Source organism: Canis lupus, chromosome 12, assembly GCF_048164855.1.
Source record: "Canis lupus baileyi chromosome 12, mCanLup2.hap1, whole genome shotgun sequence".
Lineage (NCBI taxonomy): Eukaryota > Metazoa > Chordata > Mammalia > Carnivora > Canidae > Canis > Canis lupus.
The window spans coordinates 5,441,388-5,469,252 of record NC_132849.1 but is presented as its reverse complement, the minus strand read 5'-3'; the positions used below and the strand labels follow the sequence as shown (position 1 = coordinate 5,469,252).

General features: G+C 41.8%; 2 protein-coding genes and 1 non-coding gene across 10 annotated transcripts in view; 2 read left to right on the top strand and 1 right to left on the bottom strand.

Moving 5' to 3' along the window:
• Window positions 1-267: 267 nt before the first annotated feature.
• On the top strand, window positions 268-9,229 carry MRPS21 (mitochondrial ribosomal protein S21). Of its 5 annotated transcripts, none has more exons than XM_072769320.1 (3): window positions 268-407; window positions 842-956; window positions 8,380-9,229. In XM_072769320.1, exons 2-3 carry the CDS (start codon window positions 874-876, stop codon window positions 8,558-8,560), a joined length of 264 nt encoding a protein of 87 aa, XP_072625421.1. In that variant the 5' UTR covers window positions 268-407; window positions 842-873; the 3' UTR covers window positions 8,561-9,229. The 5 variants fall into 5 exon arrangements, with proteins under 5 accessions (XP_072625421.1, XP_072625424.1, XP_072625425.1 ...); XM_072769323.1 differs by having other exon boundaries at window positions 392-635; XM_072769324.1 differs by having other exon boundaries at window positions 405-769.
• An 82-nt stretch (window positions 9,230-9,311) lies between these two features.
• The window catches only part of PRPF3 (pre-mRNA processing factor 3), a 33,259-nt gene continuing 14,705 nt past the window's right edge, over window positions 9,312-27,865 (top strand). The window contains exons 1-5 of one of the 4 annotated variants that reach the window (XM_072769296.1): window positions 9,312-9,359; window positions 21,549-21,738; window positions 22,515-22,645; window positions 23,908-24,003; window positions 24,638-24,784. In XM_072769296.1, the coding sequence (XP_072625397.1) occupies window positions 24,767-24,784 (18 nt within the window). In that variant the 5' untranslated portion in view covers window positions 9,312-9,359; window positions 21,549-21,738; window positions 22,515-22,645; window positions 23,908-24,003; window positions 24,638-24,766. Of the gene's footprint in view, window positions 9,360-18,053; window positions 18,194-18,673; window positions 18,754-21,548; window positions 21,739-22,514; window positions 22,646-23,907; window positions 24,004-24,637; window positions 24,785-27,865 lie in introns of those variants that run through there. The other 3 variants (XM_072769295.1, XM_072769293.1, XM_072769294.1) reach the window with 3 other exon arrangements.
• On the bottom strand, window positions 13,215-13,322 carry LOC140602055 (U6 spliceosomal RNA). The gene has a single exon (XR_012005094.1). It is a non-coding gene; the product is annotated as a U6 spliceosomal RNA (small nuclear RNA).

The window sequence follows — 27,865 nt, the reverse complement described above, 5'->3', positions numbered from 1 at the left end:
TTATGAATAAATAAAATCTTTTAAAAAGTAAATATCTATTACAGATTTGATAGGATCAGGGAGTACGGAATCACACTGACCTTCTCAAAGACCGAAGCATGAGAAAACGAGCAAACTGTTTTGGGCGAATTTAAGGCAACGAGTATTGTGCTTTGTCGGGTGTAGAGTACAGGCTGGAGGCTTGGGGAGTCTGGCGGGGGTGTGGGGGTGGGGAGCCTGGAGAAGCAATCAACTCGAGCCAGAAAGAATTGCTATGGTTTCCAAGCTGTTTCGGGTTTGTTTTTGGTTTCTTGGTTTTTTTCCGCCCTCCTTCCAGCCAGAATTTCCACGCGCCGCGCAGGAGAGGACGTAGCTTCCGCTTCCGGCCGCGCGCCACCTTCCCGGCTGCTGGTTGCTGAGGGCGTGAGGTGAGGAGCGGAGGATGGGAATGGGGAGAGCAGGACGGGTGTCGTGGGAGGGGAAACTTGCGCGAGAAAGACGGAGAAAGACTCCGTTCCCAGTTCTCGCCCCAAACGCTCCTGGGGCGGTGAGCGGTACCTGGAGCACCCTGTGGCGTTTCCGGATCCTCCCGTCCGGGCTTCGTATATCTCCGTGGTGACGCCCTGCTCCAGTTTCGTTTCTTCCCCTAAGTTAGGGTTTGTATCCGCAAAGAGAACTAGGCAGTCTTGGTTATGATTAGCGTATACTCTCTAAGATGTGAAGACTCCACGTGCTCTGTGTCCTTTGTTTCCAAGGTCCTTGCTTTTCCAGATCCTAAGTAAGCCACGCGGTAAGTGTGCATTCTGCTGTTTTCCTTTTCTTACCTGGTCTCTATACTTTCCCTTTCTCCATCACCCTTTAGGCCCTGCGGAGTGAAGATTTAATTCCAAGGTCATGGCAAAACATCTGAAGTTCGTTGCCAGGACTGTGATGGTACAGGAAGGGAACGTGGAAGGTGCATACAGGACCCTAAACAGGTAACCAGAAACAAGCTCTCTTGGGAAGTGCTTCGGTAGTTATTCTCTCCTTCCCCTGTCATAGATTGTTCTCAAACTTACATCAGCCAGGTCTTCAGAGTCTCTTGAAACTTTTCAGCCCCTTAGTTTATTATCTTAAAAATGAAGTTTTCCCCCAAACCTAACAGTATGAAGTTTGTTTATACAGAGCCTGAATTCTCTCCCAAGACTTAAGGAGCCCAAAGGGAAAATCAAAATGTAACTGGACAGCGGGAACGTAGTATGTGATAAATATAAAGTTGAGGGATTGGTGTCGGACAAGGCTAGTAGATGAATTCAGATCTGGGATCTTGGAGAAACGAGCAAGAGATGGAAAAGTCTTAACAGGTTTGAGAAAGGTTACAGCATTAGCAAAAACAAAGGTGGAAATGAACTAGGAGTATCCGAAGAGCTGTTTTGAAAGGTTTTTTTTTTTTTAAGATTTTATTTATCTATTCATGAGAGACATAGAGACAGAGACACAGGCAGAGGGAGAAGCAGGCTCCACGCAGGGAGCCCCACACGGGACTCGAACCCTGGTCTCCAGGATCATGTCCTTGGCCTAAGGCGGTGCTGAACTGTTGAGCCACCCGGGCTGCCCAGATTTTATTTATTTATTCATGAGAGACACAGAAAGAGAGGCAGAGACACTGGCAGAGGGAGAAGCAGGCTCCATGCAGGAAGCCTGACGTGGGACTCGATCCCGGTTCCCCAGGATCAGGCCCTGGGCTGAAGGCAGCGCCAAACCGCCAAGCCACCCAAGCTGCCCTGTTTTGAAAGGTTTTTGAATGCTAGACTAAAGAGGTGTAGAAGAGCTGTAATAAAGAATACCTTACCATCATATGTTCTCAGGCCAATAGTTAATTAGTCTTCCCTTATCACTGGTTATAAGGATTTTGATTTTCTGTCTCGCTTCATCATTTTCTCTCTCCAGTATGAAAGAAACAGATGCTTGTTGAATTGAATTATCAAAGAATTATATGAAAGAGATCTTAAGAGAATATATGAGCTGGCCTTCTACCTTAAGGCCAATAAAATGGTAGCTTTATTACACAAGTAAGGGAAGCTTAGGACATGTAAATTATGTTTCTTGGATCACATGATTATTGAATGGTGGAGAGGGGTGTAAAATACACCTTTCTAGAGATCCCTGGGTGGCGCAGCGGTTTGGCGCCTGCCTTTGGCCCAGGGCGCGATCCTGGAGACCCGGGATCGAATCCCACGTCGGGCTCCCGGTGCATGGAGCCTGCTTCTCCCTCTGCCTATGTCTCTGCCTCTCTCTCTCTCTCTCTCTCTGTGTGACTATCATAAAAAAAAAAAAAAAAAAAATACACCTTTCTATGCAGTGTTCTAGTTCCTCTGGAGATGTAGACACCTATTTATTTGAGGGTGCCTGGGTGGCTCAGTCAGTTAAGTGTCTGCCTTCGGCTCCGGTCATGATCTCAGGGTCCTGGAGTTGTCCCATGTGGGGCTCTCTGCTGAGCAGGGAGCCTGCTTCTCTCCACTCTGCTTGTACTCTCTCTCACTCTCTCTCAAATACAATCTTAAAAAAAAAAAAGAATATTTGATTGGGCTTATTAGGGTTGTTGGGGTCTGAGAGGGTAAATGAAAGAGAAACTAGTTCTTAGCAGAGTTGTAGGTGTGGAGTGTTGGATGACAGAAGACCATATTAAATGAGGGCGAAGGTGCTGTGAGAAGCAGTTGCAGGCTCAAGATGGTTTCTGTATTGTCTTTTTTTTTTTTTTTTTTTTAAGATTGTATTTATTTGAGAGAGAGCATGAGTGGGGTGAGGGATAGAGAGAGAAGCAGGCTCCCCACTGAATAGGGAGTCCAATAGGGGCTCGATCCCAGGACTCCGGGATCATGGCCTAGGCCAAAGGCAGACGCTTAATGGATTGAGCTACCCAGGTGCCCTGATTGTGTGTCTGTTAGAAGGATCTGGTCTTAGATCAGCCCCATTACCTCATTCTATGTGTGTGCATACCAGTTGTATCCTTGGGCAGAAGCTGTCCCCTAAAGATACTCAGTTAAGTACTATGTGGGAAGATTCCCTGTATCATTTTTTTTTCATTTTTTTAAAAAATATTTTTATTCATTCATGAGAGGCACACAGAGAGAAGCTGGCTCCATGCAGGGAGCCCAATGTGGGACTCGATCCCAGGACCCCAGGATCATGTTCTGGGCCGAAGGCATGTGCTCAACCACTGAGCCACCCAGGTTTCCCTGTATCATTTTTTTCTATCACTGCTCATTCCCAACTCTTTCCTATTTCAGACCAGGTGGCACCTCTGTGAGAGGGTTGATGTATCTAATAACTTTTCTCTGCCCCTGTAGAATAAGCACAAATTGAATGTCTTTATAGACTCCATAGTGAATTAGCTAGTGAGATTAAATGCTGAATTTGGGAAAAGGAAGTCATGCAGGTTCCTCTATTGTTTTTCTGATCTTTACCTGTAAGTCTTCCTATGATTTATTTTGGTGGATTTAGATGGGTCTATTAGCCAGGGTGATTGAGATGTTTATATTATTGAGGGATGTCAAAGTCTAGCCATTAATTGATGGTAAAACAAATTTATAAAGGCTTAGCTTTAGCTCCACTAACCTCCACTGTTCCTAAAGTGCAAATAACACAAAAGCAAAATTTTGATTAAAAAATCAAAATTTAAAGATTTTATTTATTTGAGAAAGACAAATAGTGAGAGAACATGAGTGGGGAGGAGAGGGAGAAGCAGGTCCCCCACTGAGCAGGAAGCCCCATGTGGGGCTGGATCCCAGAACTCGGGACCACGACTTGAACTCAAGGCAGATGCCCAACCAACTGAGCCACCCAAGTGCCCTCAAAATTTTGATTTTTAAGAAATGAGTTACTTTGGCAAGGAATGAAAAAATAATTTATGGTGCAGGATTATTTATTGAACCATTTTTTATGTTTGTATCAAGGAAGTAGCTACAACTTTAAAACTTTTGACCAAAGCTTTGATGATGGCTTGAATATAAGAGTACAGCCCCCTGGGGCACCTGGGTGGTTCAGTTGGTTGAATGAATGACTCCTGATTTCAGCTCAGGTCATGATCTTGGGGTAATGGGATCAAGCCCTGAGTCAAACTCTACGTTCAATGGAGAGTCTGCTGGACATTTTCTCTCCTCACATCTTGCATGTTCATGCGCTCTCTCTCTCAAATAAACAAATCTTAGGAAAACAAAACAAAACAAAACACAGACCCTGTAGTAGACTGCCCGGTTCAAATAGATCTCAGCTCTGCCATTTATTAGCTTCATGATCTATGGTAAGCTACTTAATGTCTCTGCCTCAGTTTCTTCATCTGTAAAGTGGAACTAATAATAAAATAGCACCTACCTCACAGGGTGGATGTGAGGATTAAATTAGTTAATATGGGGATCCCTGGGTGGCGCAGCGGTTTGGCGCCTGCCTTTGGCCCAGGGCGCGATCCTGGAGACCCGGGATCGAATCCCACGTCGGGCTCCCGGTGCATGGAGCCTGCTTCTCCCTCTGCCTGTGTCTCTGCCTCTCTCTCTCTCTCTCTCTCTCTGTGACTATCATAAATAAATTAAAAAAAAAAATTAAAAAAAAAAAATAAATTAGTTAATATGATTAAATTGCTTAGAACAGTGCTTGGCACATAGTAGGCATTGTGTGTTAGTTATTTTCATAATTTGGAAGTCATTGCAAGGAAGATTTTTACCCTTTTGGTTTTGCTTTGTGGGTGATTTGTTTGCTTATTTATTTATTTTTGTTTTGCTTATTTGTTTATTCATGAGAGAGACAGAGACATAGGTAGAGGAGAATCAGGTTCCCTGTGGGGGGCCTGATGTGGGACTCCATACCAGGACCCCGGGATCACTCCCTGAGCCGAAGGCAGATGATCAACCATTGAGCCACCCAGGTGTCCCTGTTTATTTATTTTGAATGATTAAAAATTTACTGTAGCTGTTTTTTCTCTATCTTCCTTGATCATCAGGTTATGCTCAAGGTGGACTGAAGATGAAAAGATAAGAAAATTAAGCCTTTTTTTGTCATGATGATCCAGTTTGCTGCTGATACTGGAAGGACTTTTCTTATAGATAGTGATACTTCCCAACCAAGGCTCCTCTACTTAGCCTATTGCTAATCTTATTTTGAAATAATAGCATTTATTCCCCCTGTATGCTCTGCTTTCCCATCTCCATTTCCAGTTACAAAAATTTAAAACCTGAAAAACAGGGACTCCTGGGTGGCTCAGTGGTTGAGCGTCTGCCTTCGGCTCAGGGCGTGATCCTAGAGTTCTAGGATCAAGTCCCACATCAGGCTGCATGGAGCCTGCGTCTCCCTCTGCCTATGTCTCTGCCTCTCTCTTTCTGTGTCTTTCATGAATAAATAAATAAAATCTTAAAAAAAACCAAAAACACTGAAAAACAGAATATTTCTAATTTCCTCCGTGAAGGTGATCCTCTTTCCATTGATGTTAGACTTGAAGAAAACATTAGGCCTTCTCTACCTTCTGAGAGAAGACTTTTCTGGTGTCTTTGGGATCTTTCTAATTAACTTAGAACCAAATATCTGTATATCTACATCTTCCAAAATCCGTATTTAGCCAATATATTTTTATTTTAATTAACATTAGAGTTTTTCTTTTCCATTTTTTTTCCTTTTTTAAATTTTCTCTAAAAATCCTTCCTGATTCCAGGTGCAAATGGGTGGTAGGTGAGAGAAAAATAAATACATGGCAGAAGGTGAGGCATGTTTGGTTTTCTGCCATCTGGCCTGGCCTGGCACTATCTCAGATCTTGTTCTTAGGTATCTGTTTTCATATTGCTCTTTTTTTGTCTTTCTTTCTTTCATTCTTCTTTTTGTTAAACAGCAGCCCCATACTTCTTTTAAGATTCTCTTTGTAGGTGAATGGCAGTTTGTGCATACTTTTTTCCTAGGTATAAGTGCTAATTTTAGTCAGAAACCGAAGGAAACTGGCCAGTGTGACACCATGCGGATTTCAACCCTGGCTACCAATTTGGAATCACTTGGGGAACCTTTAAAAAACCTCTTGATGCCAAGGCCCCCCTCGAGACTAAGTCTGGGCAGTGGCATCTGACCAGCAGCATTTTTTAAAATGTCCCATGAGATTTTAGTTTTGAGCCAGGATTGTAATAAACTTCTTAAGAGCAGAGACCTGTGCATTTTCATTTTTATATCCCTTACATTTGCCAAAATGTCTGGCGCATAGAAAGCTCTCAGTAAGTGTCTATTTAATGAATGTAAATGTTTCTTTATCTTTTGTCAATCTCTTAATGTTTGTTAGACCTTCCCAAAGGTATCCTTAACAGCAAAGGAGAGTGAAAGAACTATAGGGTTTCTGCTACTATAAGCAAACATGGGTTCTCTTTGAAGTTTCTCTTTTTTTAATGAAAATTTTAGGTGATTTTTTTTTTTTTTTTAAGATTTTATTTGTTCATGAGAGACACAGAGAGAGGCAGAGACATATAGGTAGAGGGAGAAGCAGGCTCCTTGTGGAAAGCCAGATGCAGGATTTTATCCCAGGATGCTGGGATCACAACCTAAGCCGGAGGCAGACGCTCAACCACTGAGCTACCCAAGCATGATTTTTTTAGGTGATTTTTTTTTTTTTTTAATTCATTGCCATTGCATCTGTTTTAAGGGTAGCACCTCCACCCCTGTTCAAGTTAAAATTGTTGGGTTTTTTTTTAGGATTTTATTTATTTATTTGTGAGAGACACAGGCAGAGGGAGAGGCAGGCTCCTGGAGGGGAGCCCAATGTGGGACTTGACCTCGGGACTCTGGGATCATGCCCTGAGCCAAAGGCAGACACTCAACCGCTGAGCCACCCAGGCGTCCCTGAAATTGGTTCTTTGGGCAAATGTATCAACTTTATCCAGAGACTTTTGTCTCTGGATTGTACTCTTGGCACACTCAATTATCCTAGTTAAGAAATATAGCATTTCTGGGGCACCTGCGTGGTCCATTTGGTTAAGTGGCAGACTTGATTTTGGCTCAAGTCATGATCTCGGTGTCTTAGGATCGAGCCCCACGTCAGGCTCCTTGCTCAGCCAAGAGTCTGCTTGAGGATTCTCTCTTCCTCTCTTTCTGCCTCTCCCCTTACTTGTGGTTTCCCCTCAAAAATAAATACATATATCTTTTTAAAAAAGTGTGGCATTACTTTTTTTACTTTTATTTACTTCTATTTACTTTATTTTAGGTATTAGAACAATTTAGGAATAGCTTTTGGAAAAAAAAGAACTACATATTAAAAAGGAAAGAATTTGATCAGAAAGAAGAGGAATGGTTAGAAACAAAAATATACGAAGAGATTCAAGTTCCAGAAGCTTAGGGCCTGAGGTGTGAAGATCTCTTTTTGGCTTCTTTATGAATTTAGAAAATTCATACTTTGTGGCTGGGGTTATCCGGGATTATCTAGGAAAGCAGTACAAGAAGTGCATATTGTTGGGACACCTGGTGGTTCAGTTGGTTAAGTGTCTGCCTTTGGCTCAGGTCATGATCTCAGGATCCTGGAATACAGCCCTGAGTCAGGCTCCCTGCTCAGAGAGTTTTGAGTCTAATGAGGGAGATGTTTATATAAATAACTATTAGAATGGAGGAATGAAACAATCGCTAAGTAGTTCTGCAACAAAAGAAATGATTTTCTTTAAGAAGATAAGAAACTTCTGGAAAGGTGGCGTCTAGGCTTGGCATCAAGAAGATGAGGGAAATTTCAGAAGGTTAGCAACTGGAGGTGGGGTGGCATTCTAGGTTGCGGAAACAGCATGAATAAAGACTTGGTATCAAAGGGTGTTTAGGGAGTAGTCAGCAAAGTAGTCTGGTTGGAGCTTATGGTACATGGAAAAATGATGGGTGAGGCTTTTATTTAATGCTCTTATTTGTATCATTGGTGTGATAGCCTCTTTCCTTGTATTAAGTAGGTCCGGGGATATCTCGGGCCTACAGAACTTCAGCTGTGTCAGTTAAACTTTAGAGATGGGACAGCATTTGCTGTCTAGGAATCACTCCTAGTGATTTGTTTTTCCTACTCCAAATGACCCATCCCATCTGAAGATTCTGAAATGACCCCTTGGTTGAGAATCATTGCTATAGAGAGCCCTTGTTCTTAAGGACTGTGTCACATTCCTCAGGCGTGCTGTGGTAGAAAAAAGGATAGAAATATCCTGACTATAAACTTACCAAGAGCAAGGACTGTGTAATTAATTGCTTTGCTATTTCTTACAAATTCCTATATAGGACCTCTATATGTAGGCAGTTAATGCTATATAACCACCATTTCACATCATGATTTTTATAGACACCAATTGTTTGTCAGTTGACTTCTGGCCATCTGTGAAATTGGAAAAGAATAATAATGAGCCCACATTTCTAACTTCATTGCCTGCTTTAATACAGAATCCTCACCATGGATGGGCTCATTGAGGACATTAAGCGACGACGGTACTATGAAAAGCCTTGTCGCCGAAGACAAAGAGAAAGCTATGAAACCTGCCGGCGTATCTACAACATGGAAATGGCTCGCAAAATCAACTTCTTGATGCGAAAGAACCGGCCGGATCCGTGGCAGGGCTGCTGAGGCCTGTGGATAGTAGGCCCAGTATGAAAATCCCTATCCAGCTAATCTTTCTTTCTCTGATCCTATTTTCTCTTACTTTTCTTGTAATAAATTCAGTCACATATATGTAAGAAGGCCTGCATACATAGAAGCAGTCGCATAGTTAACAATGGACTCTGTCTTTTATTACATGAAAAAGAAAGTAAGTCAGAAAGTAGTCTAAGAGTAGAATGGTAGTTGCCAAGCACTGGCCGGGAGTGGGGCATGGGTAGTTAGTGTTTAATGGGTACAGAATTTTAGTTCGGGAAGCTGTACAAGTTCCAGAGACAGATGATGGTGATAGTTGCACAACACTGTGAATATGCTTAATGCCACTGAACTGTACATTAAATGGTTACAATGGCAAATTTCCTATATATTTAGCTATAATAAAAATTTATTGGGGAGGGACAAAAAGGGGGAGGAGGGGAAAAATTTATTAAATAGTCTAAGAGAGGTGAGGAACTTTTCTAAAATGTAGTGAAATATATCTACCATTTCCTACCCAATTCTTATGAAACCCAAAGCAGGAAATTATTGGAAAAGCATCTGTTACTCTTTACTGAACTGTCCCCCCTCTACCAACTGTTAGATAAAAGGAGAGGAGGCATCTATGTATTTGGAATAAATTGCCACTGAAACACCCATCAACCAGACTAGTGCTGGAGTCCTTGTCCAGAGGAAATCTTAAGACAAACCTAACATTCGCTCCTGTTTTCTGTCTTTTTTTCAGTTTTCCTAAAGGAAGCTAATGAAGGGATAGTAAAGAAGAAATAAAGCGGTAGGTGGATGGTAGAAAAGAGAGAATGAGCGAATATTAAGAAATATAAGGGCACAGAGCCAGAAATATCTACAGCAGTGATTCTCAAAGTCTGGTCTTCAGATCAGCAGTATCATCATCACCCTGGAAATTGTTTGAAATGCAAATTCTGGGGCCTACTTTAGACTCTCTTGAATTGGAAATTGGGGTTAGAGCCCAGTAATCTATTTTAACAAGCCCTGGAAGTGATTCTGGTGCTTGTTAAAGTTTGAGAATCCCTGGCCCATCCAATTCAAAGTAGTTTGCAGGCAGAGATCCCTACTGTCTCCTCTACTCCTGTTCAACAAGCACTCTTTCGTATGTTATCTCTGTGGGAAGACTAGCTCCTCTGCTTCCTTTTGTTTCCTTTGGCCTTGCTCCCTGATAGCTACGCTGCTAGTATAAGGAGAGCTGGTGCCAACCTCTGTAGGAGAACACAGTGGGTAGGTGGAGTGACTAGCCCATCTCTCCTTACCAAGGCTCCAGCCCTCAGTATGGTGTTTAAAAAGGAGGGAGGGTAAACAGACTGCCAAGCACTCCAGATTACTAGTGTTCAAACACTGCCCCCTTGTGCTATAAGTGCATGAAATCCAATTCTCTGGTCTTAATTTTAGTCTTCAATATCCTTTTTCCCTTTCACAGTTAACATACTTAATTGACTTAGGCAGGCCTGCAAAAAGATATGCTGGAACCACTGTTCCTTGCCTTTCAGTACTTGATCATTTTTCTTACCCTCATCAGTAAGGCCCAAGGTGAACAAAGCATATTATAGGGTACAGCATAGAAGTAGCTTAGCTTAGAAATAGATCTCATCCTTGCCCTCCAGAAACTTACACTGTGGTTGAAAAAATTCTGTATATAGGTGGTGTTCAATTTTGTTACCTTTGTACAACCTCATTTTCAAGTTAGGTCCCTTTTTAGTCTCTGAATGTGGTCATTTTTTTTTTTTTTAAAGATTTTATTTATTCATGCGAATACACAGAGAAGAGAGAGAGAGGCAGAGACATAGGTAGAGGGAGAAGCAGGCTCCATGCAGGGAGCCTGACGCGGGACTCGATCCGAGGTCTCCAGGATCACGTCCTGGGTTGAAGGCGGCACTAAACTGCTGAGCCACCCAGGCTGCCCTGAATGTGGTCTTTAATGTCACTTTTGAGTGATTTTGAGTCCAGGCATTGTTTCACCTCTGGCCAATTGCTGCTGCTGAAGAATAAAGTTCTGGCCTTTGACAAAATGGTAGGGTACCGTTTGTGATAATAGAGCCAGGCCTGTTACTTGGCAGTATTCCTCTGAGATTACAGTTTCTCCTGAGCCCCCTCCAAAATACCAAGGAGTGGTAATATCCCCTGCTTGTTCTAGTCACTTTCCTGACCGTTGTCCATGTCCCTCAGAGCAGTGAACAATGATGGATTTTAGCAAATAACCAGTTGAGAGGCCTCATGTGTAAAGAGGGTAACTGGATAGCTGCCTGAAGTCCAATCAGTTTGTGCTGTCATGGCAGGGAGAAAGACCTTCCACTCCCTGCTCTGAGAAGCTAGAAGATACCTTATGGTCATAAAATGAATAGAAAGTTCCCTAATCCTTTTATCCTTGCATTGGGTTCAGGAGAGTGGTGGTTTGGTGCTTACCCAGTTGCAGAGAGGTAGATGCAGTACCTCATATCCTGATCATCCTGATCTTAGGCACCTGTGACATTTCTTCGACGTGCACTGGATTGCCTCTGACAGGTCGATTCCAATCACAAGTTAAGAATCTTAAAATGTTTAGTGCTCTGGAAACAGGTACTGCTTTAAAATTGGGACTCTGTTGTGAAACTGACATTGTACTTTAAAATTTTCAGAAGTGAATTAAGTATGAAACGAGAGTTTGCCTATATGTTAACTGAAAACATTAAGGAATAATACCTCCCTGAATACTAACAAGATAAAGTAATTATGGAGTGATGTGTTAAATGTAGGTATTTGAAGGGAAAGGAAGATATTGGGACTTGCACTATGTGTATTTAAGTTTTTGTTTTTTTTTTTTAATTCAATAATGAGAGACAGAGAGAGAGAGAGAGAGAGGCAGAGACACCGGAGAGAGAGAGAGACACAGACACAGGCAGAGGGAGAAGCAGGCTCCATGCAGGATGCCCGATGTGGGACTCCATCCCAGGTCTCCAGGATCACGCCCCAGGCCGAAGGCGGCACTAAACCACTGAGCCACTAGGGCTGTCTAAGCTTTTTGTTTAGAAAGATCTAGATTTAATCATGATCTTGGCAAGTTATTTAACATAAATTTTAGTTTCCCCTGTAAAATGAGAATAATTGTACATAGGGGTTTGTGGAGAGAATTAAATGAGCTCATGCATGTCAAATGCTTAGCGTGGTTTCTGGCACAGATCTTAATAAATGTTAGCAATAATCTCTGGCCAGTTGTGCCAGACAGAAGCCTGGTCATTGAGTCCTCCTCCACACTCAGCCATACTTAGCATTCACTTAATTCCTGTGTTGAAGACTAAAGTACCACAATAGCCATTTAACTATTTTGCATCAGTGTTGCCTGGCCTTCAAACCCTTCACCCTTACTTATGTCAGAATGTTCTAAAATGCAACCCTGATCGTTTCACTTTTCTGCTAAGTAAGTAATTGGTTCCCATTAATTTCTTTTTTTTTTTTAAGATTTTATTTATATTCATTTATGAGAGGCACATAAGAGAGAGAGAGAGGCAGAGACACAGGCAGAGGGAGAAGCAGGCTCCATGCAGGGAGCCTGATGTGGGACTTGATCCCGGAACTCCAGGATCACTCCCTGGGCTGAAGGCAGGCGCTAAACCACTGAGCCACCCAGGGATCCCCGGTTCCCATTAATTTCAAGATAAAGTCCAAAATACTAGCATGGCATTTAAGGCCTTTCATGACTGAATCATGTTTTTCTGTCTAGCCACTTGTCTTCTCCAATGAACTCCTGGGACATGCTGTTTTCTCCCTCTGCCTACACCAGCTCTGAGTTTGGCTGTTCTCTGAGATGACTTCCCTGATCTCTACCAACTTTTCTTTTTCTATTCCTTTTTTTGTGTGTGTCTTGAATTTATCTTTACAAGCTTACTTCTATATTAGTAGTTGATTTCTGTAATTTGTTGTGATGTATTGCTTATTTGCTTTTTTCTCTCCATTAGATTTTCAGTTACTGGAGGTTGGGTCTTTATTGTTTTTTGAACCACTATATTCCCAGTGCCTAGAATAATGCCCAGCATTTATATGCTTAATAAGTGGGGCAATGGGTTGCTCAGTCAGTTGAGCATTTCACTCTTGATTTTGGCTCAGGTCATGATCTTGGGGTCGTGGGATCAAGCTCTATGCTTGAGATTCTCTCCCTTTGCTCCCCCTAAAATAAATAAATCTTTAAAAAAAATAAATGCTCAATAAAGATTTTTTTAAAGATTTTTTTTTTTAAAGTCCTCTCTAAAAAAAAAAAGAAAAAAAAAAGTCCTCTCTACAACCAGCATGGGCTCAAACTTAAAACCCTGAGATCAGGAGTCACATGCTCTACTGACTAAGCCAGCCGGACGCCCCTCAATATATATTTCTTGAAGGAACAGATGACAATAGTAATAATCAATTGAGTCTTACTATGTGCCTGGCACTGTACTAAATATTTCTTTATTGTAACAAAATATACATAACATGAAGTTTACCATTTAAACCATTTTTAAGTGTATAATTCATTGGCATTAAGTACTTGCACAATGTTGTGTGACTATCAGAACTATCAATTTCTAAAACTTTCATCACCTGAAACAAACTCAGTCATCATTAAGAAATAATTCTCGACACCTCCTCTCCACAGCCCTTGGTAGCCTCTATTCTACTTTCTATCTCTCTTTACTTGTTTCATCCTTGTGCAGGGGCCATGCTAATCTTCTCTGTATCGTTCCAATTTTAGTGTATGTGCTGCCAAAGCGAACACTCTCTCTACTTGTTTATTCTAGATAGCTCATATATTTGGAATCATACAGTAGTTATCCTTTTGTGTCTGGTTTATTTCACTTAGCATATTTTCAAGGTTTATCCATGATGTAGCATGTATCAGAAGTCCATTCCTTTTAATGGCAATAGTCCATTGTACATATGTACCACATTTTGTCTATTTTTTTTTTTTTTAATTTTTATTTATTTATGATAGTCACACAGAGAGAGAGAGAGAGGCAGAGACGTAGGCAGAGGGAGAAGCAGGCTCCATGCACCGGGAGCCCGATGTGGGATTCGATCCCGGGTCTCCAGGATCGCGCCCTGGGCCAAAGGCAGGCACTAAACCGCTGCGCCACCCAGGGATCCCCACATTTTGTCTATTTTTTCATCTGTCAGTGGACACTTGGGTTGCTTCTACTTTTTAGTTATTGTGAATAATGGGTGTGAACATGGGTGTTCAAATATCTCTTTGATACCCTGCTTTCAGTTCTTTTGTGTATACTCAGAAGGAGAATTGCTGGATCACATGGTAATTATATTTTTAATTTTTTGAGAAACCACCATACTGTGTACTATAGCAGCTGTACCATTTTACATTTCCACTACCAGTGTACAAGGTTCCAATCCTCCCCCCATGTCTTTATATCCTCACCAACACTTGTTATTTTCTGTTGGGTTTTTGGAGGCTTGGCTTTTTTTTGTTGGCTTGTTTGTTTGTTTTTCGTAGGCTCCACGCTCAGCATGGAGTCCAACGTGGGGCTTGAACTCATGACTCTGAAATCAAGAGTCAGATGCTGGGCAGCCTGGGTGGCTGAGCAGTTTAGCGCCGCCTTCAGCCCAGGGCGTGATCCTGGAGACCCAGGATCGAGTCCCACAGCAGGTTCCCTGCATGGAGCCTGGTTCTCCCTCTGCCTGAGTCTCTGCCTCTCTCTCTGTCTTTCTTTGTCTCTGTCGTGAATAAATAAATAAAATCTTTAAAAAAATAATTAAAAAAGAGTCAGATGCTTAACTGAGCCATCTAGGCACCCATTTTGTTTATATTTTTGATAGTAGTCATTTTAATGAGTGTGAGATGGTATCTCCTTGTGCATTTTTTTTCCTTGTGGGTTTTGATTTGCCCTTCTCTGATGACTAATGATGTCGAGCATCTTTTCATGTGTTTATTGGTCATTTGTATATCTTTGCAGAAATGTGTATTCAAGTCCTTCTACCCATTTTTTTAAAAAGATTTTATTTATTTATTCATGAGAGACAGAGAGAGGCAGAGACACAGGCAGAGGAAGAAGCAGGTTCCACACAGGGAGCCCGACATGGGACTCGATCCCGGGTCTCTGGGATCACACCCCAGGCCGAAGGCAGCGCTAAACCACTGAGCCACCTGGGCTGCCCTTCACCCATTTTTGAATTGGGTTGTTTTTTATAGTTGTTGAATTATAGGAGTTCTTTATACTCTCTGGGATATTAATAACTTATCAGATATATGACTCAGAAATATTTCCTCCCATTCCATGGATTGTCTTTTCACTTTCTTGATAGTGTCCTTTGATGTACAAAAAGGTTTTAATTTTGGTGAAGTACAATTTATCTATTTTTTGTTGTTGTTAACATGTGTTTTTGGTGCCAGGGCCAAGAAATCACTGTCAAATTTGATATGAAGATTTTCCCCTATGTTTTCTACAAATTTTATAGTTTTTGTCCTTAAGTTTAGGTTTTTGATCCATTTTGTGCTGATTTATGTATATGATGTGCAGATACCCAGTTATGTATATGATGTGGATACCCATTTTTTTCTGCATCATTCGTTGAGCAGACTGTCCTCCCATTGAATAGTCTTGACACCCTTGTCAAAAATCAGCTGGCCATATATGTGGGGTTTGTTTCTAGGCTCTGTTCTGTTCTGTTGTTCTACATGGCTGCCCTTGTGTCAGTACCACAGTAACTGTTTTATACATTGCATTTAATCCTTAGAATATTCTTTTGAAGTAGAGATTTTTATTTTATAATTGAGGAAACAATCTCAGAAGAGTTAATTACTCTTCATAAGAATCATAGGTAGTAACTGAGAGACTAAGGATTTAAACCCATCCAATTCCAAACATTAGAAATAAAATCAAAAAAAATCAAAAAAAAAAAAAAAAGAAATAAAATCAGTTCCTAGAAAAACATATTCCTCTGGAGAATTGAACCCAGACAGTTAAAAGCACTGAAACAGAATAAACTTACAACTTTGCAGTTGGACTCATTAACCCATTCAGCAGACTTTGAATATTCTGGGAGACATTGGTGTTACATGCCATAGTTACAATGGGGAAGCTGAGCTAACGTAGTGGAGCTCCTTCAGTTTGTTACTCAAAACCAAGCTTTATTCCATTATGTCATGGTGCACCATCAGGGAAGGTGGGTCTTGGTATGTATTTCTAAAACTTCTTTAAAGCCAGCCATTAGATATAAAAATCTTCTCTGGGAAAGTCTAATAACTCCCTAGAGAATAATTGCATTTCCTGGTGAGTCTATCATTTAAGAAGACAACTTGGAATTTTAGTTTCTATAGTTTGCAATCTGGTACAGAATGGTTTATTTTCCACATATGAAAATGTGCCTAATATTGGATGTGTTTTTTCCAAATTATACTTTGCCCACATATGTGCTTTTCAGAAGCAGTGGTTTAAAGGGTTTAGAGCCTTATTTTGAAGAAAAGGAAAAATGCAGGCTTACTGATAGAATGAGAAAACAAGTTCTGGCAAGTCTTACTGTTTCATCATTTTTTGAGCCTTTTAATTTTATTTGGTACTATCCTAGGTCCTGGAGATATAAAGACAATGTGAAATAAAATGCCTTAGGCCTTTAGGCCTTTTTCTTCTTTAGGTGAAAAACAGACTTCAGCAGGTTCTGAATCCTGCAAGATCTGCTGCCAAAAAATATTCATTCTTTACTTCAACAGATATTTGTTTAATTGTGCCAGGTGCTTCTGTAGGCATTTAGGATATATCAATGACAATGATTCCTCTCTTTAAGGAGTTTATATTCTAGCAGAGGGAGTCAAATGATAAGCAGTAAGCATAAATAAACTAGTACTGATATGGTAGGTGGTACGAAGTTCTATGGAAAAAAGAAATATAAGGGGAATTGAGAGTGCCAAACAGGATTCAGAATTTAACAGGGTGATCGGAAAGGCTTCACTGAAGTCATATTTGAATAAAAATTTGAAGGGGATGGAGGAAGCAAATCCTATACTTGGATAAAGAGCAATCCATGTAGAGAACGTCAAATCCAAAGACCTTGAGGTGAAATTATCCTTGGCATGTTCAAGGAGTAAAAGGGATTACGATTCTGGAGTTGAATGAGTGAGGGAAAGAGTGGTGGTAGGTTGAAATCACAGAGGTAATAGAGTGGCACATTTTACTCTGAATTGTATGAAGAGCCAAGAAATGGTTTTAAGCAAGGACATAACGACCTTTCTGAGGTGTTTACATGGTCACTATAATAGCTGCCTTTCTAGTACTAGATAATTTGCTTATTAACCTACATTATGAGACAAAAGGAGGACAGACTGGAAGCAGGAGGCTCCTAAAATAATCGAAACATAAAAATGAGAGTAGTGGAGGTGGTGAGAAACAAGTGGGTTCTGTATGTATTTGAAAGCAGGACCAACAGAACACAGGAGTCCAGGATGATTCCAAGATTATTGGCCTGCCGAAACTGTAATACAGTTGCTCTTAACTGAGAATGAAGACTTGGAGCTGGTATTTTGGCAGGGCGGATGCGGTGTGAAATCATGAGTTTAGTTTTCATTATCGTGTAAACTTAAGATGTGTTCCAGACTAAATAGGCAATTGACTATTATATGTAATATAGCTTATTTAACTCTATGAAAAGCACTGTTTTAAGTGCATTACCCTCATTCTGTCATTGTTGACCTCAGAGCAGCCCCTGTGAAGAGAATTTTTTTTAACAGGTGAGGAAACAGGGCTTCAGTAATTTGCCTGCTTTCATAGCTAACGCGTGAGATCTAGAATACAAATCTCGGCAGTCTGACTTTAAAGCCCCTGTCCTTAGTTTAAGCAATATCGATTTTCAGAGGATGTCTGGCATATGGCAGTAGGCAGTCAATAAGTATTACGCCAATGAATGAATGAAACCATAAAAGGCACAGATGGAGGGCATGCTATCTTCGGAGTCGTCCTATGTTGGTCATTTTTCTTGGTGGTCTCTGACACTACACTTAAGTAAGGGAAAAAGGTTAAAGGGGTGCCGCCTCTCAAGATGGTTTACTGCCTACCAGAAAGGCTCAGTTTAGCCCGAACCCAGAAGCCTCGCTTTTTAAAAAAAAAAATAATAATAAAAAATTTTTTTTAGATTTTTATTTATTTAATCATGGGGGGGGGGGGGCAAAGACAGAGGCAGAGGGAGAAGCAGGCTCCATGCAGGGAGCCCGACGTGGGCCTCGATCCCAGGTCTCCAGGATCACGCCCTGGGCCCAAGGCAGGCTCTCAACCACTGAGCCACCCAGGCGTCCCAGAAGCCTCGCTTTTAGCGCATTTATTCACACTGTGAGTACTGCAAGCCCAATTTCTGCTTCAGGCAACATTAACTTCGCAGTAATCTAGTTACCAGATTTAGCTGGAGAAACCCAAAGACGCAGGAACTTTCATGCGCAAACTTTACTGCCCTGGCACGCATGCGCTCCGCCGCAGAGAAAGTAGCTACTACGGCTGCGCAAATCGGTGGCCCGGCCCTTCGCCGTCACATGTGGGGGACCGCGGCGTGGCGGCAGCTGTGGCGGTAGCGACGGCAGGCCGTAGGGCGGTCCGAGGGTTTCCGGTTCCGGTGTAACGTTCGGGCTCCGTCTCAGAGGCTGAAGTTTGTGAGGTGAGTAGTGCCCCGGGCCCTTTGAGGGTATCCTCCTGTCTGAGCAGCGAGGGCCGGGACTCAGCCCACGGGGAGGACCGAAGCGGGAACGTTCAGTGGGAAGGAAGCTGAGAGAAGTACAGGGTTCTGAGGGAGAATGGGTTGGAGTGAGATTGTGAGGAGGAAAAGGGCGGGGGCGGGAAGGGGACGGGGTGGGGAGACTAGCTGTAAGATGAGGAGTTTGGGGAGAACAGGGTGGGGTAGGGAACCGGTCGGAGATAGCAAACAGAAGAATGGGAGTTGCAGGGGGGAAAGTCAGGTTAGCAGGGAAGAACACGGAGTAAGGAAATTTTTCAGAAGATTGGATTCTCCTACCTGCTCAGAGATCCTGCCTTCCTCTACTTCCACCCCCGCCCCGCCCGAGGCAGTTATTGTCGAACATTTGATTAGTGACAAAAAGCTAGTTACTGTTTGAAACTTTTATTTTTGCCCACTGACTGTTTAATTTCCTAGAGGATTGGGTTGAAGTTGAATACATTTGTTAGTATGGTACTTGAGCACACATTTCATCTGATAGAGCGGTACGTGATTTGTTCTTTGGATTTTCAAATTGCTTACCCTTTCTAGCCCATGATTCAATTCTGGTGGAATATAAGCCCCATTAAGGCGAGGATTGTCTGTTCACTTGTATCCTCAGCACACAGTACACTGCTTGAGACCTAGTACTTATGCAGTGTTTATTGAATGATTAAGGATTATTTAGATATGGCAATTGGCTTCATTTTGTACGACAAGTAAACTGAGGCTCAGAGGAATTACTTGCCAAATAAGAGTTCGATATTTCAAATGTTCAGTGTGAACTCTTTTCTTCACTCATTTTGGGGTCTGAATCTGCTTCTTTTGAGTAACGTACATTTAATATGTATTGATTTATACACTATACTGCTATATCATGAGAGGTGAGTAGAGCTGCCATAGAATTATTCATATAACATGTCCTGAGGCACACAAAATCTTTCACTCCTATTTTCATTACGTTAATCTACTAGCTTCCAGTGGTTATACCAAAATTAAATACACAGTTTAGCAACAGGTCTTATAGAGAATAAACCTGCCAAGAAAGTAGAAGTTAATTAGACCATCTTTTAAGAGAAAAAAGATGTCTTAAAATATCTTGAGGGGTGCCTGGGTGGTTCAGTCAATTTGGCATCTGCCTTCAGCTCAGGTCATGATCCCAGCATCCTGGGATCAAGTCCGGATTCAGCTTCTCCCTCTCCCTTTGCCTCTCCCCACCGCTCATATGTTCTCTCTCTCTCAAATAAAGTCTTTAAAAAATAAACAAAAAATCTTGAAAGATTGACTCTCAGAGACCCTGATTTGTAGCACTGCTGTGAGGAAGTTAGCTTGAAAATTGAGGTCAGTGCTGTTTATTAGCTTTAGGCACTTAGTGAGAAAATCAGGGAAATAACATTTTCTCTCTGCTCATGAGCTATGCTATTTTTTTTTTTTTAAGATTTATTCATGAGAGACACAGAGACATAAGCAGAGACATAGAGGGAGAAGCAGCCTTCTCGCAGAGACCCCAATGTGAGACTCGATCCCCAGACCTGGGGGGGATCACTCCCTGAGCTGAACACAGACGCTCAATCACTGAGCCACCCAGGCATTCCAGGCTTTACTGTTTAACTAGGAGAGCAAAATGTAAACATGAATAATTTTGAAGAATTGCTAACTTGGGTAAATAATTAAAATTTGTTATAGAGAGTTCTTTATGATAATGTTTTCTCTGCTAAGCTAAAAGCTAAAAAGAAAGGAATAAAGATGTAAAGGGAGAGAGGAGTGCCTAGATGGCTTAGTGGTTGAGTGTCTGCCTTTGGCTCAGGTCATGATTCCACGGTCCTGGGATTGAGTTCTGCATCAGGCTGCCTGCTTCTCCCTCTGCCTATGTCTCTGCCTCTCTCTGTCTCAAATAAATAAATCTTAAAAAAAAAAAAAGAAAGAAAGAAAAGGGAGAGAAAGCACATCCAAAATGAGGGTATTCTTTTCTGAGCTGAGGGATTAATTTTGTGAAGTCAACTGATAGAGATCTCGTAGAACATAAAATGATCTGGGTACAGAATTTCCACGGGGATGACTATGACTACAGAGAAATGTGACAACATTCTTAGGTATTATGAACTTTATTGTTTTTAAAAAAATTATTTATTTGAAGTAGGCTCAACACACTCTCAATGCGGGGGCTTGAACTCCCAACCCTGGGATTGAGAGTTGCATGCTCTACTGACTGAGCCAGCCAGGTGCCCAGGATGATGAGCCTTTTTTTTTTTTTTTTTTTTTTAAATAACCTGGTGGAAGGCCAGTGGGAGAGGGAGAAAGAGAATCCCAAGCTCCACACTAGGTGTGCAGCCCAGTGTAGGAATCTCAATCCCATAACTCCAAGATCATGACCTGAGCTGAAAATCAAGAGTCGTATGCTTGACTCACTGAGCCACCCAGCCACCCCAGATTAAGAGCTTTATTTTATTTTTTTTAAGATTTTATTTATTTATTCATGGGGCGGGGGGCAGAGATACAGGCACAGGGAGAAGCAGGTTCCATGCAGGGAGCCTGATGTGGGACTTGATCTTGGGTCTCCAGGATCAGGCCCTGGGCTGAAGGCAGCACTAAACCACTGAGCCACTTAGGCTGTCCAGATTAAGAGTTTAATATTGGATGGCTTACCTGGATAAGCCCTCCTTCTTTTTTTTTTTTTTTTCATCTCTAAAAAGAAGGGAAACCGGGATCTCTGGGTGGTGCAGCGGTTTGGCGCCTGCCTTTGGCCCAGGGCGCGATCCTGGAGACCCGGGATCGAATCCCACGTCGGGCTCCCGGTGCATGGAGCCTGCTTCTCCCTCTGCCTGTGTCTCTGACTATCATAAATAAATAAGTTAAAAAAAAAAAAAAAAAAAAGGAAACCTACAGGTCAAGGCTGGGTTAAGGAATACCTGCCTGGAAGTAGGAGGAATAGAAAAGTTGGTCTTTGGGTAGGCTTTTTCAGTCTTGTTTTCAGGTTGTATGTTTGCCAATCTTTGTTATGATAGGATCAAAAAAGAAGCTAGAACTCATTTCTCAGACTGGGTTATTCCCGGGGTTTGCTTGTTTATTCCACAGATTTCACTTATCCACTGATACTTACTGAGTTAGGGTTACAAATAGAACATAGTTTTTTTTGCTTTGAAGTATAGGTTTTAGGAAAAGTATTTGGCTTGAAATGAAGTACAAGAACTCACCTAAGGATTGAGAATAGGGGTGGAGATGACATTCTTGATGTACTAAATATTGCCTGGAATGGTCTTTTCCTATCCTCTAACAGAACTTTTTCCTGGTTTCTTTTTAGGTGCAGTACCGAATCCGATTTGAGCTACCATACTTTTCCTGAAGAATGGCTCTGTCTAAGAGGGAGCTGGATGAGCTGAAACCATGGATAGAGAAGACCGTGAAGAGGGTGCTGGGTTTCTCAGAGCCCACAGTGGTCACAGCAGCACTGAACTGTGTGGGGAAGGGCATGGACAAGAAGAAGGCAGCTGGTATGTCCTTTTATGAATCTTTGAGCTTAACATACAGCATGACCACAAATATTGATTTGAATTTCCCCAAATTCTCTATTGGAAGTATCTGAAAAAGATCAGGCCACATTTTATTTTCTCCTGAATAATAATGGAAATAGCCTAATGATGAATTTTGCTTTTTTTCTTATTTTTTATACTATTCATGACTTTTTTTTTTTTTTTAAATGCAAACTCTACGCCCAATGTGGGGCTTGAACTCATGACCCCAAGAGCAAGATGCCTGCTACCAGCTGAGCCAGCCTAGGCACCCCTTTGTGATCTACTTTGAATTTCATACTGACTTCCTTTGACCAATGTATTGAACTGGCTAAGTTATATTTACTTAGGAAATATGCTAAAGTCATATAGATATATTCAGATTCAAACTGACATCTGAATATATCGAAGTCTGAAAAAAACAAAAAAGTTGAGGAAAGCAGAATTTATGGTAGTCCCCTATAGCTTACTCTTTGGGAAGAGTTAGGGTGATTATTCATCATAAACTTTGATGCTCGACCTGAATAGGTTGCTCTGACCATGCTACTTCCTACTGCAAAAAATTCTAACTGTACTTTTACCTCATAAGGTAAAGTCTTTCAATGTAAAAGGATTTATGGGAATCCTACAAAGAACTAACGAAAACATTTCCCTCCCTCTTGGGGATAAAATTGCAGTGTTGGCATCTGCTATATGCCTAGTATTGGACTAAGTACTCTTTATTTTTTCAACCCTACCACCTCTTTTTATCCTGTCAGACCATCTGAAACCTTTTCTTGATGATTCTACTCTCCGATTTGTGGACAAACTGTTTGAGGCTGTGGAGGAAGGCCGAAGCTCTAGACATTCCAAGTCTAGCAGTGACAGGAGCAGAAAACGAGAGCTAAAGGTAGGTTACAGTTAACTATTTAATGAGCTTGGGAGTGTTTTGAATGGTAACAAAGTTGCTGAGCTTACCCGGCTTACACTTTGATATCCACTATTAGAATACATAATATTCAAGAGAGGTACTTAGAAGTCAAAGGAGAGAGGTGAACTTGTATTATCATCATCTCATGGTGATAAACCACCTAAGTTCATGGGTTGAAATATTCCAAGGAAACAATTGGTAGCTTTGTCCTTTTTCGTGTACAGTTAGGGTTTTGGTTCTTATGTTTCCCTTTGTCTCCTCCACTCTCTCCTTTGCTACTACCTATACATTGATTGCTTTAATGTTTTATGCTTTGGATTACTTGATAACTAATAGATTGATTGAGAATGTGACTCCACAGCTATAGACCTCACTGTTGTTCCTTTCAGAGGTTTCTCTGCAATGGACCTGTAGATGGGATACCTAACAAAAATTATTTACTGTATGTCTTGAGAGCTTACCGTTTGCTGTATAGCATAGCATATTGCTGGTCATCTGGCCCCATGAGTGGAGTACTTAAAAAGACCATCATTACTATCTGACCTCCTTCATTTTTTATTCGGTAGTTGCTAATTTGTCAGGCTTTCTTTCATATTAGCAGCGTCAAGAGGCTCATTTCTCTATATCTTTTCTGTCTCTTCCATTAAAAATGTCTTTTCTGTGACCCTCACCAAACCTTCCAAAGTTCATTTGATACCTTGGCTATCCTGTTGCTTTTCCTGAGGCACAAAGAGTGAATAAGCAATGTCTGCTGGTCCCTGGCCAGGCTGTGGAACCAGGAGAAATAGAGAATTGTGTGCCTTTTGTGTTTAAGGCATTGTAAGGTGTTCAGAGGAATGAGAAATAGGTCTTGCCTTAAAGGAATTTGCAATTGGGGGGGAGGGAGGGCACAACAAAATAAAGTCACAAATTATAAATAAAATCTAAGTAGCAGTTTCTTGTAAATTTTAGAGTTGACCAGACAGTCAGACTGACATTGAATTTTGTTATGTTTAGGGAAGGAATGCTTGATCCACAATATACACAGATCTATGGAGTGAAGTTAATGCTATAATAGGGTGTGTGGCTATGAAAGTGTTGAGGCATGCTGTGAATGAAGTGACTACATTGGGTGGGATTAATAAAAATGGTTTCTTGAAGGAGGTATCTAGATAGCTTTGGGATATGGGTCCCATTTTGGTCCATTCAAGTCCCCACCCCACACAATATATTATGGGAGAGTCCTTTTTCTTGAACTGTAGGAGTTCCAGGAAGCGCTCGCCCCTGGCCGAGGATATGTCCTTGCAAAACACGAGCCCTCCTAGTGAAGAGGGGATGTCACCCAAAGCCTACCACCGGTGTGTACATTTGCTTTTTCCCATTGTCCCTTCCAGTTGGCCACTCTTCGTCCTGTTAAATTCACCTTGCAAATTAGTCAACATATTTGAGTTCCCATTGTTTAATGAGAACAGGTGTTACTGGGGAATACTGAAGAAGAAAAAGAAAACCCCTGTCCTGGAAAAGCTTAGACTCTATTTGGGAGAAAGTACTAACATTGAAAGACTTAACACTTGGCAAGCAGAATATCAGCAATGTAATTTTATGTAGTATGAACCCAGGTCTTAAATTCTAAGAGGATGTGAAGCAACAGTTTGATCAGAGTGGGATAAGATTATTAATGAGGAAAACTTCCTGGAGGAGGTGAGTTTTAGGCAGGATTTGGAACAGGGATATGAAAAGTTGAGGGAAAATCATTACAACTGTAGGTAGTAGCGTTTCTAAAGACTTTGAGATGGGAACATTTATAAGGACATGGAGATGAAATTTGCTTGACTGGAGTAGGAGAATGATGAAGTTGGGTGAGATGGTCCATTTGGTGGAGGGTCTAGAGGCCTCTGGGAAAAGCCACAAAATGCTGATAGGGACTAGGATGATTCTTCCTTTGTCCCGTGGGCAGGGAGACAACTCTTATTTTGTCTTGGGTTTCCTTAGGAAGTGTTTGGTGATGACTCTGAGATCTCCAAGGAATCATCAGGAGTAAAGAAGCGACGGATACCCCGTTTTGAGGAGGTGGAAGAGGAACCTGAAGTGATCCCTGGGCCTCCCTCAGAGAGTCCTGGCATGCTGACTAAGCTCCAGGTGAGTAATTAGGAACTGAAAGCAGTGATTTTATGAGTTGAAGAAGCAAGAGATGCATGGGTCCAGATTCATTGTGACCTTAATTTGAATTAGTGTTTAGCATCGGGAACTTTTATTTCCTGTTTTATGTTTTGTCATTTCTCAGTTTAACGAGGAGTATTCCAATGAAGACCATTGAAATTGCATTTACTCAGGCACCTGGGTGGCTCAGTGGTTGAGCATCTGCCTTTAGTTCAGGTTGTGATCCTAGGGTCCTGGGATCAAGCCTGCATCGGGCTCCCCACAGGGAACCTGCTTCTCCCTCTGCTTATGTCTCTGCTTCTATGTGTCATGAGTAAATCTTTTTTAAAAATTGCATTTACTGGGATCCCTGGGTGGCGCAGCGGTTTGGCGCCTGCCTTTGGCCCGGGGCGCGATCCTGGAGACCCGGGATCGAATCCCACGTCGGGCTCCCTGTGCGTGGAGCCTGCTTCTCCCTCTGCCTCTGTCTCTGCCTCTCTCTCTCTCTCTCTCTCTGTATGACTATCATAAATAAAAAAAAAAAAATTGCATTTACTGAGTACCTATTATGTGGCAAACAAGGTGTATTACACACATCATTTAGCCAGTTGTGTACCTCATTGGATCATTGAGAAAATTGTTGAAGTAGGGACGCCTGGGTGGCTCTGCGGTTTGGCGCCTGCTTTTGGCCCAGGGTGTGATCCTGGAGACCCGGGATCGAGTCCCACATTGGGCTCCCTGCATGGGGCTTGCTTCTCCCTCTGCCTGTGTCTCTGCCTCTCTCTTTGTGTCTCTCATGAATAAATAAATAAAAATCTTTAAAAAGAAAAAAAATTGTTGAAGTAATCAGAACTCAGCTTGATGGCAGAGGAGAATTTCTAAATACAATGCAGAGACAGTATAACCCACTAAAATAATTTTTTTATTAATAATTTTTTAAAAGGATTTATTTATTTATTTTATGATAGAGGCAGAGATACAGGAGGAGGGAGAAGCAGGCTCCGTGCTGGGAGCCCAATGCGGTACTCGATCCCAGGATTCCAGGATTGCACCCTGGGCCAAAGGCAGGCGCCACACTGCTGAACCACTCAGGGATCCCCCACTAAAATAATTTTAAGTTGACTTAAAATTGTTGTTTTTTTAAATATGTGATTGAGAGACACAGAGAGAGAGGCAGAGACACGGGCAGAGGGAGAAACAGACTCCATGCAGGGAGCCTGATGTGGGACCCAACCACAGGACTCCAGGATCATGCCCTGGGCTGAAGGCGGGTACTAAAGTGCTGAGCCACCCAGGGATCCTCCAAGATGTGACTTATTTAGAGAGCATGCACAAGTGAGAGAGGAAGGCAGAGGGAGAGAGAGAGAATCCCAAGCGGACTTTGCTGAGGTCAGTGCAGGGCTCCATCCCAGGACCCTGAGATCATGCCCTGAGCCAAAACCAAGAGTCAGACGCTCTACCAATTCAGCTACCCAGGTGCCCCGACTTTGTGTTTTTGTTTTTAATAGGAATTTTCTATATTTTTAGAATGGACTTTCTTGGGGTGCCTGGGTGGTGCAGTTGGTTAAGTATCTGTCTTCAAAAAAAAAAAAAGTATCTGTCTTTGGTTCAGGTCATGATCTCCGGGTCCTGGGAGCAAGCCCTGCATGGGGGTCCCTGCTCAGCAGAGAGCCTGCTTCTCCCTCTCTCTCTGCCTATCCCCCCTACTTGTGCTCTCTGTGATACTCTCTCAAATAAATAAATAAAATTCTTAAAAAAAGAGAGATTAAAGTAAATTTTTAAAAAATATTTTATTTATTTAGTCATGAGACATACAGAGAGAGAGACAGGCAGAGACACAGGCAGAGGGAGAACCAGGCTCCATGCAGGGAGCCCGATGTGGGACTCGATCCCAGGTCTCCAGGATCACGCTCTGGGCCGAAGGCGGTGCTAAACCACTGGGCCCCTGGGGCTGCCCTAAATTAATTAATTTTTAAAAATGGGCTCTCTTAAAACAATTTTGATACTAGCGCACCTGAGCAGCTCAGTCAGTGGAGCATACAACTCTTGATCTTGGGGTTGTGAGTTCAAGCCAGTTGTGTGTAGCGATTACTTAAAAAAATAAAAAAATAAAATAAAATAATAAATAAATAAATAAATAAATAAATAAATATATAGAATAAAAAAAGGAACAAACAGGTTTGATACCATATAAACAGTAAATACTTCTTCAACCATTTAAGATTTCCTGGAAGGGAAATAGAATATATACATATGCATATCGGTGGGTGAATGGTGAATGAATTTTTTTTTTTTTTTTTTTTTTAAGGTGAGGGAGGCAAAGGGAGAGAGAGAGAATCTTAATTAGGTTCCATGCCCATTGCATCTCCTGTCACCCAGCACGTTGCTTGTCTCTGGGCTCAGTCTCCTGGCCCTGAGATCATGACCTGAACTGAAATTTAGAGTTGGACTCTTGGGGCACCTGGGTGACTCAGTTGCTTTAGCCTCTGCCTGCAAATCAGGTCATGATCTCAGGGTCCTGAGATCAAGCCCCACATCAGGCTCTCTGCTAGGCAGGGAGCTTGTTCTACCTCATCCTCTGCTTGTTGCTCTGCCTGCTTGTGCGTGCACGCCCACTATAAATGAATGAATGAATGAATAACTTAAAAAAAGAGAGAGACTCCTAACTAATTGAGCCACCCAGGCATCCCTAAATTTGCTTATTTGTATCTGTAGATGATAGTTCTGCAAGGAAAGAAACTGATAACTGGTGCTTTATGGAGAATAGAGGTGGAAGAAATAATAATATACCCTACTGTACTTTTTTGCATTTTGAACTACTCAAAAGAAATATTAAGAAAGTAAATTTTACAGGGGTTCCTGACTGGCTCATTGAAAAAAGCATGTGACTCTTGATCTTGAGGTCGTGAGTTTGAGCCCCAAGTTGGATGTAGAGATGACTTAAATAAATCTTGAAAATAATTTAAAGTAAATTTTAAAAAATAGAGGGGCGTCTGGGTAATTCAGTTGGTTAAGCCTCTACCTTTGGCTCAGGTCATGATCCCAGGATTCTGGGATCAAGCCTGGCATCAGACTCCTTGC

What these genes read in the sequence shown, in the direction of transcription:
- MRPS21 (XM_072769320.1), top strand. Translation starts at nt 874, where the DNA reads ATGGCAAAACATCTGAAGTTCGTTGCCAGGACTGTGATGGTACAGGAA. An exon ending in GCATACAGGACCCTAAACAG is followed by an intron (nt 957 to 8,379) that starts GTAACCAGAAAC and finishes GCTTTAATACAG; the next exon opens with AATCCTCACCATGGATGGGC.